We start from the raw sequence: 21,555 nt of genomic DNA, 5'->3' as shown, positions 1-21,555 counted from the left end.
CGGGGAAGGGGTACAGGACACTGGGGACACTTGGCAGAGCACATGTGTGTGTCCCCATCCCCTTGATCGGGACACACACACTGCTCTGCTCAGGATGCCATTGGTTAGTCATATTTGACTACCTGGTAGTAGTGATCGCGGTGAGGGGGGATGAAACACTGGGGACACTTGGCAGAGCACATGTGTGTGTCCCCATCCCCTTGATCGGGACACACACACTGCTCTGCTCAGGATGCCATTGGTTAGTCATATTTGACTACCTGGTAGTAGTGATCGCGGTGAGGGGGGATGAAACCCCCCCTAGCTCCCGTGGCAAGATGGCTGGCTATTAGGGATAGCCACCATCTTACCAGGCACAGGGGAATGCCGCGAGTATCTGCACAAAGTACATGTACGTCATAGGTCGGGAAAACCTTCCCGGTCATGAGGTACATGTATGTCATTGGTCAGGAAGGGGTTAAACAGGAGCTTTACATGGATACATTTTTCTTGAATGTTCCTTAGTTGTGGAAAAAAAAAACATACCCAAATGCCCCATCCTCCATTGCTGCCCTACCGATGGCTCCTAAACCCTGTTGCTCTCGTCCTTTCCCTGCTTTCAATGACATGTTAAAGAACTGCTTGCTGGGCAAAACAATGACCACAAAGGGGACCCCCTCATCAAGTGAGTGACAGAGTGGCCAGTTCCAGCAGGGTCAACATGTAAACAGAAGCAGGAATATGTAGAGATGGTGGGATATCGGGGCACATCATGACGTTTAACTTTTTATTTTTACACTAAGTAGGGCCCTTTGTAAAAAAAAAAAAAATCCAAAAATAAGCCTTTGACAACCCTTTCATATCTATAAAATACCACACAAAATAAGCCACATTCAAGGCCAGACTAGGAATAAAAAGCAGCCACAGGCACACAAAACCTACCAGCCATTATACAATATCGCGCCCCCCCCCCCCAATTACTTTACTCCTTTTAGACCTGTTTTACACCAGCTTATTACATGGGAATTTCTGCCTCTGCATTACAGTCCTGGCCTAAATGCTTCACAGGGGGATTCCCGAGGGAGTGAGGTAGTAAAGTATGTGTAACTGATTTTCTTCAATCGTCATTGTGGCCCGAGCCACAGTAAAAAAAACTTCTAGTAACCTGATAAACAGATCCACCCCTCGACTCAGGAAGCTTTGATATCGCTTATGCCAGGTCATATTACTTCTATTAACTAAAACATTCTTAAACACATGCTAACTGTGCCACACACCACTGTCCCATATCAGAAATCCGCATAGACTCCTCAACTTCAGGAATGGGTAGTCATGATGGACCTACTTTGGAGAATATAAGCACATAACCATTTTGAGTTTTACTAGTCTGGCAATGCTTAATAGACCTTAAACAAGACCCCAGATCTGCCAAACTGGCTATCTATGGGACCTTACATACCTTTACTAGAAATCTACAAATAATGCTGTGTTCCACATGTAATCCTTTTCCGCCTCCCTTCCCTGACCCCACCCCCTTTTCCTCCTTCCTTATTCCCCTCTCTTATATCTCTCCTAATTTTTTTTTTATTCTCTTATGATATCAATTAGAATTATTGCCTGAACAGAGCTGATTATATTTGAAGTAATTTTCCTACTTATATGATTTTATTGAATTGATGTCAACACATCCTATTAATGCCTATAGTATCATGGGCTTTCTTATATATTTGTACTTCATAAAACATCTATGGGTTTAACCAATAAAAGCTTTTAAATATTAAAAAATTTATAATTTAACAAATGACTAGATCTATATTGTCGTAACTACAAACAACTAGAATGTGTCTAGTTTCTTAGGGCCCCCATACATGTTAGACATGTGTCAGCTGAACTCACCATAATCAACCATCCAATAAGTATAGTGGCCCCCTGACAGATGATGATCAATACATTCAAAATTGTTTACCACTACTCACCTGCCAAATTTGCTCTTCACTAAGTGATGTTAGCTGGTCACTCTTCAGGACCTCTCTGAGCAGACGGAAGGGCAGTGCAAGAACTTCTTCTGGGTGACTTTTTAAAAGTTCAGATAAGTGCTTTACTAGAAAGTCCACCACTGCTGTCTCCAGCGGTGTCAGATTAAACAAGTCAGCTAGTTTATACAGGTCCAAGTAATTAAAGCTATTTAATTCCTGAAAGACAAAAGAAATATAGAAAGTTAAAACACTTTAGTGGTGTGGAGGAAAATAAAAATGATGTTATTTTAGGTTCAGCTTTTCATTTACTGGCAGGATAAGGGGTATTTCAGTACTTCCCCAGGATAAGGGATAGGTGACTGGTCATGGGGGTCTGATCTATAAGCCCACCACAATCTCCAGAACTTGACCTGCCTCTTCCCGCTGCACTTCGGTGTCTCCAGTACTACCATAGACAATGCATGGAGCACATGCTGACCCACTGCTTCATGCAGTGGGATGAGTTGGGACCCCATTATAGAGATTTCAGGAGATGCCAAATGTCAGACCACCAGTGGTCGGACATTTATCCCTTATCCTGTTCTAGGGACTGGAATATCCCTTATCTGATGAGAATATTTGTTATACTTTGATGTAGAAGAATATAAGTTTCTCACTTGAGTGGATGCAACACATTTTGCTGATTTTGCTTGTTGCATACACCATAAACTATGGGAATTGTGCTTATACTTGGCTTCATATTTATCTCAGAGAATTTTTAAGGCCTAGGGTTGTGATAAAACTTGACCTTCATCAAAGTCTTCATTGTAATAAAGCATAAAAAGCATTCCTAGCAGAGAATCCTAGCAGAGAAAAACATAAAATGATAGATCTTAGCTGCAAGTTTTTTTTTTATATTTTTATTTTACAGTGTAGGTACAAGAGACCATGAAACATAAAAGGTATAAAAGAAAAGAAAGAAAATAGTAACAGTTTTATTGTTAAATATTTGGACAGTAGGCAGACAATGTAATAGAGGAGCAGGAAATGCTAGCAGAATGCTTGGGTGTATAGGGGGAGGTATAAGCAGTAGAAAGAGAGAAGTGCTCATGCTGCTGTACAGAATACTGGTGAGACCTCACTTGGAGTTTGGGTGCTGAACTGGAGGCCGTATCTCCAGAAGGATATAGATACTCTAGAGAGAGTTCAGAGAAGAGCTACTAAACTAGTTGTTGCAGAATTATACTAGGGTTGCAGAATTACACTAACAGGAAAGGTTAAATGACCTAAACATGTATAGCTTGGAAGAAAGACGAGACAGATGTGGTAGCTGCAAATACAGTGAAGGAGTTTAAGCATGTATGGGATAGGTATATAAGGTAGGGTCAGGGACTATAGATAGTATTAAAAATATTGGGCAGAGTAGATGGGCCAAATGGTTCTTATCTGCCGACACATTCTATGTTTCTATTGTTACTCGCAGAAGTTACCTAAAACAAGACTGTGTAGCAAGGGAATTAAAATCTCTTGTAAATTAGATATTTTATTATAAAACAATGTCTGCTTTCTTCCATATGTGTCAACAGGTTGTATGCGGTATTACAGGTCAGCAAACCCATATACAGGTGTTAGTCTGGTGCTGGAAGAAAGCAGACATGTTTTTTTAAGCCCTTACAGACACACAGATTTTTGCGCATTTTCCTTGCCTTCTAATAACCATAACACTTTTAGTTTTTCACCTACAGACCTATATGAAGGATTGTTTTTTTTTTTTTTCTTTACCAATTATACTTTGTAATCACATCACTTAGTGTAATACCAAATCTACGGTTAAACTTAAAAAAATAAATAAATAATATATATATATATATATATATATATATATGTGTGTGTGTGTGTGTGTGTGAAGGAATTATAAAAAAAACTACCATTTTGCAACGTTTGCTTCTGTTTCTACATAGTGAACTTTTTGGTTAAAAATATAATTTATTGTATAAAAATTAGTATGCTTAAAATAATCCTCTTCTGACCCCTATAACAGTTTTATTTTGATGTATACAGGGATGTATGAGGGCTCACATTTGTGTCGTGATCTGTAGTTCTTATTGGTACCAGTTTTGTTTTGATGGGACTCTTTGATCACTTTTTTTTTGCCAGGTTTTTTTCCTAGTATATAAATGACCAAAAATCTTCAATTGGTATTTTTTATTAGGGAAGGGCTTATTCCCATTTATTATCTTTTAAAAAAATGTTTTTTATACAATTTTTTTGTCCCTATTGGGGACTATTATATGCAATTATTTGTTCACAAACACTGAACAATGGATCAGTGTTATCTGCGCTCCATCACTACACACTGCTGAGGCTGCCTGCAGTATTGGAAGGCTGACCGGAAGTGACGGAGCACTCGTCCTCTCAGCTGATTGGGACCCTGTGATTTTGTTGTAGTGGTCCAGATCAGCTCCCTGACCTAGTTGGCAATGATTTTTCCTGCATTTTAACAGTTGCAATGCACTGTAAATGCAGCATCTAAAGGGTTAAAGCCGAACATCAGGCCAATTGGCAATGTCTTTTATTAGTCATGAGTCCTGGCTGCTGATGGCAGGGACCCACCGGGTATGAAATTTGCTCATCGGGCACAGGGCATACATCTAAGCCCTGCACCCTTAACAGATTGAATACTATAAAATCCTTTGTTTAGTACAGAGAAAGTTCTCTGCTGACACCTCTGTCCATAGCAGGATAGGTTTTCTATGGGGATTTGCTTCTAATCTGGACAGTTAAAATGTACTAAAATGGACAGAGGTGTCAGCAGAGAGCACTCTGGTCAGACAGAAAGGAAATTAAAAAAGAAAAGAACTTCCTCTATAGTATACAGCAAACAGATTACGATTTTTAAATAGAAGCAATTTACAAATCTACCGTATATACTCGAGTATAAGCCGAATTTTTCAGCACGATTTTTCGTGCTGAAAATGCCCCCTTCGGCTTATACTCGAGTGAACTCTCCACCTGTCAATCCCTTCTCAGTGGTCTTCAACTTGCAGACCTCCAGATGTTGCAAAACTACAACTCCCAGCATGTCCGGGCATGCTGGGTGTTGTAGTTTTGAAACCTCTGGAGGTCCGCAGGTTGAAGACCACTGTGGCCTTCGTCATCATCCAGCCCCCCCCTTCCCCCTTTTGTTTTGTACTCACCTCCCCTCGGTGGGAAGTTAGGGTGAGCTGGTCCGGGCCATCTATGCTGCAGGGACCGTCCGGTGGGGATGGTTAGTCGTTGCAGGCAGTCCATTTTCCCTGGGGGACCCTCTTCTCTGCTCCGGACCCAGCCCCGGACTAATGACGTTGCCTTGACGACGACACACAGGGACGTTGCGCATGAACGTTCCTGTGCGTCGTCGTCAAGGCAACGTCCCGAAGCGCAGAGAAAAGGGCCCCCCGGTTAAAATGGACAGCCCGCAACAACTAACCATCCCCACCGGACGGTCCCCGCAGCATAGATGGCCCGGACCAGCTCACCCTAACTTCCCGCCGAGGGTTGGAGAGTACAAAACAAAAGGGGGGGAGGGGGCTGGATGATGACTAAGGCCGCAGTGGTCTTCAACCTGCGGACCTCCAGAGGTTTCAAAACTACAACTCCCAGCATGCCTGGACAGCTGATGGCTGTCCAGGCATGCTGGGAGTTGTAGTTCTGCAACATCTGGAGGTCCGCAGGTTTAAGACCACTGATGAAGGGATTGACAGGCGGTGATGATGAAGGGAGTCTGGATGATGTATTTCCCACCCTAGGCTTATAGTTGAGTCAATAACTTTTCCTGTTTTTTTTGGGGTGAAATTAGGGGCCTCGGCTTATACTCGAGTATATATGGTATTTAACTTTCTGGCACCAGTTGATTTAAAAAGACATGTTTTGCAACATCAAAATAGTACACTACCAAAAAATAAAAACATCACCATTGTGACATTATTAAAATGGAACTTTGCCTATATAAAAACAAACACTTTTGTGACATAATCACACCAGAACTTTGTCAAGTAAAAAAGACCACAATTTTGTAATATCATCACAAGGGAACTCTAGAATAAGCACAAGCAATAATGTGACATAAAACAACAGAACACAACCATCAATATAAAATGACACATCGATGAAAAAGATCAAATTGCCAAAGAATAAAGACAAACACTACTGCGACATCATGAATACAAGACAGGACCAATGTATGAATGCAAGTTCTTCTGCGATATTATTACAAAGCAAAAAAAAACTAGGAAACAAACATAAACACTACTGTAACATCGACGTTGCCTAGGAAAAAAGACAAACAGTATTGTTACACAATCATAGTGGAACTCAGGGGCAGATTTAATAATAATTTGAAATTTTAAATGTTACGAGTAGACTAAATGTGCCAAATTTATCACCGTGGCTTGTGCAGTATGTTAAATCTGGCACACCTTTAGACACTTTTGACTAACTTTATAACATTTCATTGTTGACTTAGGCTTCTTTCACACTACAAAATTACTCTGTTTTAAAGATCCGTTCGACGTTCTATCTGAAAATGGGCTGGAAAAACGTCAGTTACAAAATCCTATACAGCCGTTAGAAAATCCCACTATAGTCTATGGGATTTTTACATTATCCTTTTTAACCCGTTATTAATAACGGCCGTTATTTTGTGACGGAAGATAGTAATGGGAGAAATAGCGCAGGCACTATTTCTCTTGTTACTATCTTCTGTCACAAAATAATGGTGACATCCTTCTGCGCTGTGCCAGCACCTCTGCGTAACCTCAGTAATGTCACACATCAGGCCCGGCAGCCACTGCAGCTCACGTTAAGTACAATATAGTGAGCTGCCGTGGCGACTGCGGCGTCCAATCCCCGCTCTGCACTGACAAATACTGACCGGTGCATGGCTGGTATTTGTCAGCGAATTGCCGTACCCCCGCATAACCCTTGGCGTACCCCTTGGGGTACATGTACCACTGGTTGAGAACCCCTGGCCTAAGAAACATAACAGACGAATAAAGTTCTATTGTGACATTATAATGCAAAATTGCCTAGGGATAGATAAACAGTATTGCAACAACATCAGAATGTAACTATGACAAGAAAAAAATTACAAACACTAACACTAATAGTGGCATCATTTTAATGCAAAAAAAAATAGTTTGACTTTCTTTTTAAGAAATACAGTAATAGAAAGACGATTAAAATTGGGTATTGTTTTGATCACATTGACTTACAGAATAAAGACATCATGTCATTTTTTGCCATAAGCACTGCAAAAAAAAACCCAAAAAAAAACCTCAATAGTTGTGAAAATTATTTTCAATTTCCCCCAAAAAATTATGACAGACATTTATCAAGGGGTTCAGTCAGGTTTTCTTTACTATAATTGTCGCAAAATTGTCGCAACTGCGACTACGTGTGTTTTCGTGCGACAATTTGCGTGAAGAACAAGAAAAGCAAGAAAATTCAAACTTGCTTATGTAGTTAATTTTTCGAAATGGATTTGCTTTAGTCAGGTATTTATTAACTGCGACAGTCGCAGCTGCGCAATAAAATGTCGCAACGGCCGTAAAAATTGACTAAATTTACTCCAGCTCCAACATGGAGCAGGAAAAGCTACTGCCACCCGGGCTCCGACATACTTTCTCCCCGCTACCCTCACTTCGCTACACTGCAAAGGGAGCCCGGGCACACACACACAGAGAGTCACACACAGTCACACACACACAAACACACACAGAGTCACACACAGACAGTCACACACAGACAGAGACACACAGACAGAGATAGAGACAGAGAGACAGACACACACACTCACCCATCCAGCGCAGCGATCCTTCTCTCCGGGCGCCCTGCGAGTGACGTCACTGACGGAGGGACGTCAGGGACATCCCCCCTCTCACCTGCCAGCGCCACACAACTCCCATCTGTCTGCTAACTGTTGCAAGACTACAAGTCCCAGCATGCCCTTACAGTGAGGACACGCTGGGAGTTGTAGTCTTGTAGCAGCGGGAGCTGAGCCGCGTGGGCGGGAGACAAGGGGGGGTTGTATATCAGTGTCCCCATCATTAATAAGTGAGCGTAGCGGGGAGGCCGTATGAGGAGCCCGGGCGGCTGCACTGTAACGTCAGCCCGGGCTTCTTATAACATATACCGGCACCGCAGACTCCTAGATCCCCTGCTGTCATTTCACATATCCCGCTGGGTCCTGTAATTGGCCAGGACCAGCAGCCAATCACAGGACCCGACCGGAACAGTGACATGATTAGGGGATATAGGAGTCTGGCAGGGGGGGGGGGGTCCATCAGCACCCCCCCCCCCCCCCGCCCCCCACCTGCCTTCACCTGTGCTGTGCCCATCCGCAACCCCCCCGGCCTTCACCTGCACTGTTCCCGGCCTCCGCTCCCACGTCTTCGGTTGCGCCGGCCTCCGCTCCCACGTCTTCGGTTGCGCCGGCCTGACGTCCCTCCGTCAGTGACGTCACTCGCAGGGCGCCGGAGAGAAGGATCGCTGCGCTGGATGGGTGAGTGTGTGTGTCTGTCTCTCTGTCTCTATCTCTGTCTGTGTGTCTCTGTCTGTGTGTGACTGTCTGTGTGTGACTGTCTGTGTGTGACTCTGTGTGTGTTTGTGTGTGTGTGACTGTGTGTGACTCTCTGTGTGTGTGTGCCCGGGCTCCCTTTGCAGGACTACAACTCCCAGCATGCCCTCACTGTAAGGACATGCTCGGAGTTGTAGTTGTGCAGTGCAGGCGAATGACAAGCTTGTCCCTTGCCCCCAGCTGCAGGACTACAACTCCCAGCATGTCCTTACTGTAAGGGCATGCTGGGAGTTGTAGTCCTGCAGCTGGGGGCAGGGGACAAGCTTGTCACTTGCCCACACATCTCCTGCACCACACAACTACAATTCCCAGCATGTCGTTACTGTAAGGGCATGCTGGGAGTTGTAGTCGTGCGGGGCGGGAGATGTGCGAGCAGGTGATAATAAATGTACTAACCCATTTTTTTTTTCTTCTCATTTCAGATCCATGTATCATGTGGACTCCTTCGGATCTGGTGGACTACTTCGATGACCAGCGTTTTTCTTTGTTTGATTTTAATAAAATGGTTAACGAGGGCTTGTGGGGGAGTGTTTTTTGTAATAAAATTTTTTTATAAACCTGTTGTGTTTTTTTCCTTACTTTACTTGACAGGCTTAGTAGTGGAAGCTGTCTTATAGACGGAGTCCATTACTAAGCTGGGCTTAGCGTTAGCCACAAAAACAGCTAGCGCTAACCCCCAATTATTACCCCGGTACCCAACGCCACAGGGGTGCTGGGAAGAGCCGGTATCAACAGGCCCGGTGCGTCAAAAATGGCGCTCCTGGGACTAGGCGGTAACAGGCTGGCGTTATTTAGGCTGGGGAGGGCCATTAACAATGGTCCTCGCCCACCCTGGTAACGTCAGGCTGTTACTGTTTGGTTGGTATTTGGCTGAGAATAAAAATATGGGGGACCCTATGTGTTTTTTTTTGTGTAAATAAATAATTAAATATTTTTTACAAAACACATAGGGTCCCCCTATTTTTATTCTCAGCCAAATACCAACCAAACAGTAACAGCCTGACGTTACCAGGGTGGGCGAGGACCATTGTTACTGGCTCTTCCCAGCCTAAATAACGCCAGCCTGTTACCGCCTAGGCCCAGGAGCGCCATTTTTGACGCTCCGGGCCTGTTGGTACCGGCTCTTCCCGGCACCCCTGTGGTGTTGGGTACTGGGGTAATAATTGGGGGTTAGCGCTAGCTGTTTTTGTGGCTAACGCTAAGCCCGGCTTAGTAATGGACTCCGTCTGTAAGACAGCTTCCACTACTAAGCCTGTCCAGTAAGTAAAAAAAAAAAAAACACAACAGGTTTTAAAAAAAAATTATTATAATATATCCCCCACAAGCCCTCGTTAACCATTTTATTAACATCAAGCAAAGAAAAATGCTGGTCGTCGAAGTAGTCCACCGAATACGAAGGAGTCCACAGGATACACGGATCTGTAGAAGAAGTAACAAAGTACATTTAGGGAGAAAAAACAGTGTTAAAAAAATGTAATAAACACACACACATTATATATATATATATATATATATATATATATATATATGCTAATTTTTTTTCAACGCTGCATAGTGGTGTTCTGTAGTCATTATTTGTTTTTTGCTTATGTGTGCTAAAAAAAATGGTATTTAAAAGTGATTTCTTGGTTTTTGCTCATGTAAGCCAAATTTATCAACCCTCTGTGATAGTATGATAAATATGTCATACATAAGCAAAAAATATAGCAAGAAAAAAATGACTACAGAACTTGCTTACCAAAGCAACGATGATAAATGTCCCCCAAGTTTTTTTAGTTTCGCTGTACATTTTATGGTAAAATAAAGTGTCAATACAAAGTACAATTGCTTGCGCAAAAAACAAGCCCTCCAATGGGTTTGTGGGTGGAAAAATAAAAGTGTTATGCCTCTTTTGTCACAACTAAACCCTGCCTATTGAAGGAAAGACAACATTGCAATAAAATAATGTCTTGCCATGAAGACAAACATTATTTTAACAACATCACAATGGAACTCTAAAAGACAAGCACTATTGTGACGTGATCACAATAAAATGCAACCAGAGTATCAAGACATTTGGTTTGGAATTGTATCACATTTCACAATGGAATGCTGCTAAGAGAATAAAAACAAACACGTCTGTAACATCAACACAATGTAACACAGGCAAGGACTGAAGGGACTATTAAACACTATTTTAATAGCAGAGCATTAGACCTAAGTTAATAAATAAAGCCATATTTGTCTATATTAATGGAAATGTGCTAGGAAATAAAGAGAAACACTGATACGGCATATCACAATATCACACATCAAAAGTAAAACCTATTTTCACATGATCACAAAGCAACACAACAAAGGTATAAAGACAAATAATGTTCTGCTATCATCAGAATGTCACTCTGCCTAAGAATAAAAACCAGGTCTGTTATGAAATCATGACAATGCAACACTGCCTATGAGTGAAGGCAAACACTATTGTGATATCACAATAAAATATTGACTAGGAAAATAAACATTAATGTAAGAATCTACATGGAATTCAGTCTAGGAAAAAAGACACCACAATAGAACAAAAACAATTAATAAAGTCAAGCTCTAATGTGACATTATAATAATGAAAATCTTTAAAGGGGTACTCTGGTGGAAAACACATTTTATCAAATCAACTGTGGCCAAAAAGTTAAATAGATTTGTAATTTACTTCTATATAAAAATCTTAATGATAAGATGATAAGAATTATACCAATGACTAAAATCAAACACTACTGTGGCAACATGACAATGCAACATAATACAGGTGCATAGATAATCATCAAAATAGAACAAATCCTATAAATAAAGTCACGCTGTATTGTGACATCATCATGATAAAAGAGTTGAAAGAAGAATTTAATCTAAAGGCGGGTGGATGGTTGGAATATATGGTTTAAAAAAGGTGTTTCTTGAGTTTATTGACAAAGGAGGTTATATATGTTCAGTTTACCCTGAAATTATAAGGAAAATAATCGGTGGAAATAATGGGTGGCAAGATTAGGGAAAAATACATATCGTATGTGTATAGAGCCTTGGTCAGTCTGACTAAAAATAAATTGTCCCATAAGAGCTTTCAACAATGGCAAGAGGAGATTGGTTCCAGTATAATAATAAAATGGAATATTGTACGGAAAAATATTAATCTGGTATCTCCAAATTTGAATTATAGATTAACACAATTGAATATTGTATGTAGACTTTACTATACACCTTGGGTGAGATTAATCAAAACCTGTGCAGAGGAAAAGTTGCCCAGTTGCCCATAGCAACCAATCAGATTGCTTCTTTCATTTTGCAGAGGCCTGGTTAAAAATGAAAGAAGTGATCTGATTGGTTGCTATGGGCAGCTGGGCAAATTTTTCTCTTCACGGGTTTTGATAAATCTCCCCCTTGTTTTTTTGGAAAGGATAGGTATAAGAAGAGGAAGTAACTGTAGCAGATGTGATATGGAGAAGGCGGGCCAATTACACCTGGAGCTGCCCTGAGATTGTTAAATATTGGTGAGAAATATTTTGTAGAATTAAGGAGATAACTGGTGTATGCATGGAGTTTTCCCCTCTGTTGGCTGTTCTGGGTGATGATTCAGGCTTAAAGGCCAGACAAAAGGAAAAACAAAGATGTTTAAGAATGCTATTCTATGCTCGATGGTCAATTGTTAAAAATTGGATCTCCCTAAGGATTCCGAGTTGTCTTGATTGGTACAATAACATGAAGAGGATAGAAGGTTATATTGTAAGGGGGGAGGGGAGAGAGAGGTTTTTATTTTTTTAAATGTGAGGGGGCGGGGAGCTAGGGGGACAGGTTGAATAGGAGTGATGGAGCTTGTAAGGGAGATATCGAAAGACAAGGTATTAAAAGGTAACAACTAGACAGCCGAGTATATGAGTGAGATTTATACGGGAAGGGGGAATTGATGGTTATTTGGCTGTTACCTGTCCTCCTGTCTCCCGGCCCTCAAAATGAGAAATGTATGTAGGACTGGGAAGGGGAAGGCTGGGTGGGGGGGGGGGGGGTTACTCTATGTATAGTTATGAAATTTGTATTGGAGGATTTGCTCTTTAACTTTGTAAACTGCAAAATGAAATAATAAAATTTATTTTTCAGAAAAAAAAAAAAAACATTTTTGTGCAAGTATGCTCCTTTTCCCTAGGATGTGGGTAATTATTTGCTACGTGTCTCGTTCCCTCCATTGCGCATCCTTTTTAAAAATAAACGCAATTTATAAAAAATTTAAAAAAGCATAAAAACAAACACTACTGAAACAACATCACATTGGAACATCGGAACTCTACCAATCGGTAAAGACTTTATGTGACTTTGTTACAATAAAACTCTGCTAAGGAAGGGAACTCTGCCTTGGAATAAAGACTATTATGAACTATTGTGACATTAGATTATTATATCTATGTCAATAAATAAAGATGAATTTATAAATAAAAACTGTAATAGGACGCCACATATTTACCTGGCAGCTGGACTGCACTGTTGCTGTTATAAGGGCAAATGATCACACCCCTAAAGGGGCAGTCTATTCTAAATAGACAGTGTCCAAATCACAATACCACTTAGGAGTACTGGTCAGCCCATAGCTCTGGCTTACAAGAAGTCCAGAATGCTGGAATAATGATATGATGTTCAGGTTTTTCTTTTCAAACAGGAAAAATCCTAAATGTGAGCGGGTAGCCATTTAGATTTATCTATCCATTGCTGTCGGAGGTTTTTTTTTTTTTGCTGATTTCAATTTAATACAATTTTTAAATCAAATAATTTAAAAAGTTTAAATAATAGTATTACATTTTAGTTCTCATAAGTGAGAAATATAAAGCATATTACTGAAAATGATAAGCAGACCATCTTTCTTAAATGGAATTGTGATATGAACCATCAGCAGCTTACAATAAGTGTTATTACATATACTTATATTACACAAAGGGTCATCACTGTGGCTAAACCATTATGCCTGTCCATTATTCCCATAAATTAGAGGAGGTAACATTAACATCAATATTTCTCACAGACTGGGGTCCTAATGACATTATATCAAGTGTTACGTCCAGGGCAAGAACTAAATGTTGGCGCTCATTATCTAGAAAACTGGAAAAATTTAGCATATGCTTAATAAGGTAAAAAAGCAAGTGTGAATGTGGATTGGCCCATTAATTCTATGGCACATAGAAAAAGTATTTATTCCTAATTGAGCAGACTGATAAATTATCATTCATACATCAACTCCATTTCCTCTTTTCACTTTGATAAGTCATGCACATGCATTTCAATATTAGTCACTAATTTACACAATGTGAAATGTGCTTGGTCTCTCATTTAATAATTACTATAATATGAGTAACAGAAACATTGCAACACAAATCTTAATGCACTTATTCTATGTTAGGCTGAAAATCAGAACATTAAAATGTAAAAACTATATAGTAAATGAATTTTCTTAATTGTCTTTAAACCATACTTGTCATAATATGGTCACGTTAGATTGCCAGCTCTATCAAAGCTGCCTTCTCTTCTACTTTTTATGACAGAAAAAATAACATTTTTATAGCATTGAAAATATTAAAACCAACTAAATAATAATGTGCAAATCATCATTATGCTACCAAAATACTTGTGACCCTCTGAAGGTGTCCTTCAGACACTAGAAAAAAAAATACTTAAATGGGCACTGTCAGATACAAAAACTTTTGATATGTTGTAAAGCATGTAGAACCAATAGGTTTTGCAATTGATTTCATTAAAAAAATTTCAGTATTTCATACTGAAAAAGCCAGTCAAACAACTGCCCCCCCCCCCCCCCCCCCGCCTGCTTGGACACATACTAGTCCTGCTGTGTCCAATCATCATCACCTATGTCATAGACAGACTTCCTTGATTGACAGCTATGAATGCAGGGCTCACAGCTAGAGGAAAAATCCTCCCACTGTCAGCTTGTGTCCCGCTACTGTCAGTGAGGACAAGCTGGGAGTTGTAGTTTTGCTAATGCTAGGGGAGATGTGAGCAGACAGCATACTGAGGGAGGGGGCGGAGACCTGCACAGTGAGGCCACACCCCCTCCCTTTGAGAGGAATTCAGACTAGTGAGCTAAATTAAAAGTCTAATAAAAAAGTAAAAAAAAAGGTGCTAGACACATAAAAATTAGATGTACATTGTCAGGATTAGGTACTGAGTGAAAAAAAAATTTTGTTGGATCTGGCGGGTACGCTTTAAAGGAAATCTGTCATCAGTGTCAAACAGGTAGTGTAGGTGACAGTGGTGACAATGATACTTAACTGGTCCCCTTCCGTGCTGCTTCTGCAATCTTCTGCCTTATCTTGCATCCAGGGCCCAACTTGGAGCATGGGCAGAGCTTAGTGACATCACCGCTGCTGTTTGCTAGCAGCAGGACACAGTAGAGAACAGCAGTGAAGACGTCATTAAGCTCCGCCTATGCTCCAAGTTGGCCCCAGAAATGAAGATACGGTGGAAAATTGCAGGAGAACCACAGCATTAAACAGAATCAAGTAAGTATCTTTGTCATCAGCATCACCTGCACTATCTGTCTGTACCGACAGGCTAGTGCAGATGACACTGATGACAGATTTCCTTTAAGCCTTTTAAGATGTAAAGTAGGGACTCCATACGGAAGTTGAGAATTATGTTTAGCACATTGGCAAATCTGTCCAGCCTTTCATAAGTATCACTTTGGGCATCACTACATGGTTATGCTACAGTAACTGAAATTTGGATCAGTAGACAGAGAGGGGGCTTCAAGGTTGTCTGGATTGCAGCCGCAAGGACATCTCTAGAGTCACTGAGCCAGGCACTCTGCGTCAAGTTTGAAAATTGGTAGCATACTCCAGAAGCAGGGACTCGGTCTCTGCTCCTGTTTCCATTGCACCCTACACTAATAGAGTAGGGCACCATGAAATCTAAGCAAGGAATACAGACTCCTGATGACCCTGGTCCTTGCAAAGTGTGCTACAGATACAGTGCATTTAACTCTAACTATAAATTTGGTGCTGGTTACATCTATGGATCAAACTTTTTTTCAGCACACCCCATAAATGCTAAGTTAGATTGAGGTCTGGAAAAATTGGAGGTGTCCAAGTACAGTCATGGCCGTAAATGTTGGCACCCCTGAAGTATTTCTCAAAGAAAAGGATTGCAGTAACACATGTTTTGCTATACACATGTTTATTCCCTTTGTGTGTATTGGAACTAAACCAAAAAAGGGAGGAAAAAAAGCAAATTGGACATAATGTCACACCAAACTCCAAAAATGGGCTGGACAAAATTATTGGCACCCTTAACTTAATATTTGGTTGCACACCCTTTGGAGAAAAAAAAACTGAAATCAGTCGCTTCCTATAGACATCAATAAGCTTCTTACACCTCTCAGTCGGAATGTTGGCTCACTCTTCCTTTGAAAACTGCTCCAGGTCTCTCTTATTGGAAGGGTGCCTTTTCCCAACAGCAATTTTAAGATCCCTTCACAGGTGTTCAATTGGATTTAGATCTGGACTCATTGCTGGCCTATTCAGAACTCTCCAGCGCTTTGTTGCCATCCATTTATGGGTGCTTTTTGACGTATGTTTGGGGTCATTGTCCTGCTGGAAGACCCAAGATCTCGGATGCAAATCCTGCTTTCTGACACTGGTCTGTACAGTGCGACCCAAAATCTGTTGGTAATCCTCAGATTTCATGATGCCTTGCACCCATTCAAGGCACCCAGTGCCAGAGGCAGCAAAATAACCCCAAAACATCATTGAACCTCCACCATATTTCACTGTAGGTACTGCGTTCTTTTCTTTGTTGGCAGTAGAATGATGTGCTTTACCAAAAAGCTCTATCTTGGTCTCCTCTGTCCACAAGATGCTTTCCCAGAAGGATTTCTTGCTTTTTTATGTCTCTGTGTCAGCAGAAGGGTCCTCCCGGGTCTCCTGCCATAGTGTTTCATTTCATTTAAATGTTGACGGATAGTTCATGCTGACACTGATGCTCCCTGAGCCTGCAGGACAGCTTGAATATCTTTGGAACTTGTTTGGGGCTACTTTTCCACCATCTGCTTATCCACCATCCTACATTGACACCTTTGACAAAGGCAAATCTAGATCTCTGGAGATGGACTTGCAACCTTGAGATTGTTGATATTTTTCCACAATTTTGGTTCTCAAGTCCTCAGACAATTCTCTTCTCCTCTTTCTGTTGTCCATGCTTAGTGTGGCACACACAGACACACAATGCAAATACTAAGTGAACTTTTCTCCTTTTTATCTGCTTTCAGGTGTGATTTTTATATTGCCCACACCTGTTACTTGCCCCAGGTGAGTTTAACCCCTTAAGGACTCAGGGTTTTTCCGTTTTTGCACTTTCATTTTTTCCTCCTTAGCTTTTAAAAATCATAACCCTTTTAAATTTGCACCTAAAATTCCATATTATGGCTTACGTTTTGCACCACCAATTCTACTTTGCAGTTTCCACAGCAAAACAGGAAAAAATTCATTGTGCGACAAAATTGAAGAAAAAATGCCATTTTGCAAATTTTTGGGGCTTCAGTTTCTACCCAGTACATTTTTCGGTAAAAATGACACCTTATATTTATTCTGTAGGTCCATATGATTAAAATGATACCTTACTTATATAAGTTTGATTTTTTTCGTACTTCTGGAAAAAATCATAACTACATGCAGGAAAATGAATAAGTTTAAAATGGTCATCTTTTGACCCCTATAACTTATTTATTTTAACTCGTTCGGGGCAGTATGAGGGCTCATTTTTTGCGCCGTGATCTGAAGCTTTTAGCGGTACCATTGATCAGACTTTTTGATTGCTTTTTATTCATTTTTTCATGATATAAAAAGTGATCAAAAATAAGCTATTTTGGACTTTGGAATTTTTTGTTCGTACGCCATTGACCGTGTGGTTTAGTTAATGATATATTTTGATAGTTCAGGCATTTCCGCACGCGGCGATACCACATATGTTTCTTTTTATTAACACAGTTTTTTTTTAAAGGGGAAAAGGGGGTGATTCTTACTTTTAATAGGGAAAGGGTTAAATGATCTTTATTAGCATTTTTCCCCCTCTAGTGACTATAACACTGCACACACTGATATTCTACACAGATCACTGCCATGCAATAACATGGCAATAATCAGTGTTATCGGAGGTCAATTACTCAAGCCTGGATTTCAGGCTTGGAGCAATCAATCTTTGATCGGGCTCATCGGAGGCAGGTAACGGATCATCCGCTAGCGCTCTAGCTGATCGGGACTTCGCGTTTTCACCGCGATGGTCCCGATCTGCCCAACTAAACTGCCGCAAGTGTATTTTTGCTACTTTAGACGCGGCGATCAACTTTGAATGTTGCATCTAAAGGGTTAATAGCACGCAGCACAACGATCGGTGCCGCACGCTATTAGCCCAGGGTCCCGGCTTTCATTAACCATCGGGACCGACCCGCTATGACGCGAGGTCACAGCGTGATCCCGAGTTATAGACCATCCTTAAGGGGTTAAAGGAGCATCACATGCTTGAAACAATCTTATTTTTCCACAATTTTGAAAGGGTGCCAATAATTTTGTCCAGACCATTTTTGGAGTTTGGTGTGACATTATGTCCAATTTGCTTTTTTCCCTCACTTTTTTTGGTTTAGTTCCAATACACACAAAGAGAATAAACATGTGTATAGCAAAACATGTTACAGCAATCCTTTTCTGTGAGAAATACTTTCAAATAATTTCAGGAGTGCCAACATTTACAGCCATGACTGTAAATGACTTTTCCTGAACGATTTCTACAGTATGGTAGAGCATTATCTTGTCAATTGAGGATACAGTTGCCATGAAGAGGTGTACATTGTCTTAAACAATGTTTAGGTGCTTGTCAAAGTAGCAACCACATGAATGCAAGGACCAAAGGTTTCCCAGACGAACATTGACCAGAGCATCACAATGCCCCTGTCCTGGTGCCATCTCTTCCCACAAAAGCAATGTATATGCAGCTGATTATCAACATGATGGAAAAGAAAATGTGGTTTATCAGGCCAGACTACTTTTTTCTTTTGCCATTCAATGGTTCAGTCCTACTGCTTATATGGCCATTGTAAGCACTTTGAGGGAGATTTATCAAAACCTTTCCAGAGGAAAAATTGCTGAGTTACCCATAGCAACCAATCAGATTGCTTCTTTCTTTTTTTCAGAGACCTTTTCAAAAATGAAAGAAGCAAGACACTGTGGGCTCTGACATTGTTGTTAGCTATCACAGTTTGTCCCTTATCAAAGTCAGTCAAAATTTTCGCATTTGCTTCTACTTTAGACACATAGGGGGAGATTAATCAAAACCTGTGCAAAGGAAAAATTGCCCATAGCAACTAATCCGATTGCTTCTTTGATTTTTCAGAGGCCTTGTTGAAAATGAAAGAAGCGATTGGATTGGTTGCTATGGACTGTGTAATATATATCTTCCAATTAATACATATCATGGTAAAAAAATAATAAAAGGGGCTATCCAATGACTTAAAGGGGTTGTGCGCTGCCCTGCCTTTCGGAGCTCCGCACGCAGCGTCCGGGAGTGCATTACTCCGAACGCTGTGTGTGGGCTTCCGTGTTCGCGGCCGCCGGGCGTGACGTCACGCCCGGCCCCCTCGTGATGTCATGCCTGCCCCCTCAATGAAAGTCTATGGGAAGGGGGCGCTACCGCTGTCACGCCCCCTTCCCATAGACTTTGGTAGAGGGGGCAGGCATGACGCCACGAGGGGGCCGGGCGTGACGTCACACCCGGCGGCCGCGAACACGGAAGCCCCCACACAGCGTTCGGAATAATGGACTTCCGGACGCTGCGTGCGAAGCTCCGAAAGGCAGGGCAGCGCACAACCCCTTTAAAAAAAAAAAAGTGCTCCACATGGTGTGGGATGTAATTACATAGTTCCCCTGGCTTGTTTCTGGCACCATTCAGGGTGCACCATCCTCCTATGTCCACTGCTCCATGTACTCTCTCATCCTTCCTGCACACTCTATTAAAACTACATTTCCCAGTATTGATCACTCAGAAAGGATTAGGCTTGCCATTATGGTGTCAGAAATGAGCGTGGCTTGATGAGCTATGATAGAGGGGGTAGGCTTGGTTATACAATGTTAGAAAGGGAGTGTGGTTTGTCAGTATGATGGCATAAAGGTGTGTGGCTTACAAGGTGAAGACTCTGAAAGCCAGTACAAAATGTCACATGATCTCTGTCTCTGTTGGGAGGGGGAGGGAGAGTGGAGACAGAGAGGACAGATGATGGAAGCATTTCCAAACAGAGAAAATAGCCATATGCAAGTTAGAAGCGTATATTACAATACAGTTGGTCTGGCCATGAGGGGACAAAATATTGCCATCAGGAGTACCCTTTAATGTTATTCACTTTACCTATTAGTGTTTTTAATATTATAGTTATAGTTAATATATATATATATATATATATATATATATATATATATATATATATATATATATATATATATATTCTTCTTCAAGGGCTCATCAAGGGAAAATAAAGGTGTGATATTGGTCCCCTATACTTTGTATACCACTGCTTTAAGGATACCTGTTAAAAGATGACAATAAAGTACTCTTATGTGCACCCAATATTTGGGGCTCTGAGGTAGCAAGGCTAATCCAAATTAACTATGCTTTGCAGGGAAAATAGGATTTAAGGAGAACACCAGTGATCCAGTGATTTTTTTTTATTTTTTATCCCTTATGCCTAGGCTGCCAAAATAAAATAATAAACAATAACTTACCTTTCACTGCTCACCTGGTGCTGCCAATATCATTGTCTCAGACCCATTACCTGACACCATCACTCAGCCTATCACCGGCCGAGGTGAGACATTGCTGCAGCCAACAATTAGCTCAGCCTCAGTGCTATGTGTTGGGCACCAAAAGCCAAAATGTTTATTTTAAAATATTTTTTTTCTGGGCCTGGGCATAAGGGATTAGAAAAAAAAATATTTATTGGAGTTCTCCTTTAAGTATTAGTAGGTTAAGACAAACCAACAAACGTTTGCTTGTAAGGACATGGTCAGAAAGTAGATTGCAATTTTCAAACCCACTGGGAATAATTAAATGCCACAAATAGAAATAGTCATAAAGGCTGTCATTTTTTATTATTATTATTTATTAATAATAATAATATTACTAATAATAATCATAATAATTATTATTATAATAAATGTATTTATTTTCAACAAGTTGTAAAACATTGTAACAAAATGTTAGAAGCATTCTTCTTGTTATTATTATTATATGTTATCAGTATTATTATTATTATTTATTTTTTGCTATCAATACTAAACATATCTGTACACATTTATATGTAACTATAGTCTATAAGACATGCTTAAAGTACATTTTTCAAGAATGCATAAAATGGAGAAAACAATACCAAAAATGCTACATGTCCCCCCTATTTAGATATTTGTATTGTTTGAGGATTAAATTGCATCTTTTTAACAGCTGTGGCTAGTGTATGCTCTTGTCCTGTATTAAGTCGGTGACGTCTCAGTGCAAGTAGTATCAAAGCAGTATTTGTGTAACATATGTGTAACAACATAAGACATTTCATTAAGAAGAAGAGGAGAAGCTTAATAAATAAAACACTTTAAGACATGTACCTAAGCGTGCCAGGCCCAAACGTCCATTCTCATCGCCTATACCTCCCTGAGTGAATGTAGATAACACAACCGAGATATAGAAGGATTTGTATCACTTCCAAACAGACAAAAACAAATTAATGAATTAAACTTGATCATAAGTAAACAAAGATAAGCATGTTTCTTATGGCAAGGAAGCCCAAGAAGAACCACATAAAATAACTGCACTTCTATACAACTGCCTTTGAAAGATAATCTCCTTGGGGAAATACAATTTATTCATATTATCAGGGCCCTGCTGTGCAAATCTACAGTCTGGGAGCACACTACAGAGATCAAGAAAATATTTACTTTGTTCAGTTGAGTA

The 21,555-nt window shown here is 40.5% G+C and overlaps 1 protein-coding gene across 3 annotated transcripts in view; it reads right to left on the bottom strand.

Annotated features, from left to right (window-relative positions):
* The window catches only part of KLHL32 (kelch like family member 32), a 244,095-nt gene that overhangs the window by 71,559 nt on the left and 150,981 nt on the right, over nucleotides 1–21,555 (bottom strand). For 2 of the 3 annotated variants that reach the window (XM_056566148.1, XM_056566147.1), the window contains one exon: nucleotides 1,956–2,171. In XM_056566148.1, the coding sequence (XP_056422123.1) occupies nucleotides 1,956–2,171 (216 nt within the window). Of the gene's footprint in view, nucleotides 1–1,955; nucleotides 2,172–2,611; nucleotides 2,714–21,555 lie in introns of those variants that run through there. The other variant, XM_056566149.1, reaches the window with a different exon arrangement.

This window comes from Hyla sarda, chromosome 3 (genome assembly GCF_029499605.1).
Source record: "Hyla sarda isolate aHylSar1 chromosome 3, aHylSar1.hap1, whole genome shotgun sequence".
Classification (NCBI taxonomy): Eukaryota; Metazoa; Chordata; class Amphibia; order Anura; family Hylidae; genus Hyla; species Hyla sarda.
This window is presented reverse-complemented; position numbering and strand designations above follow the sequence as displayed.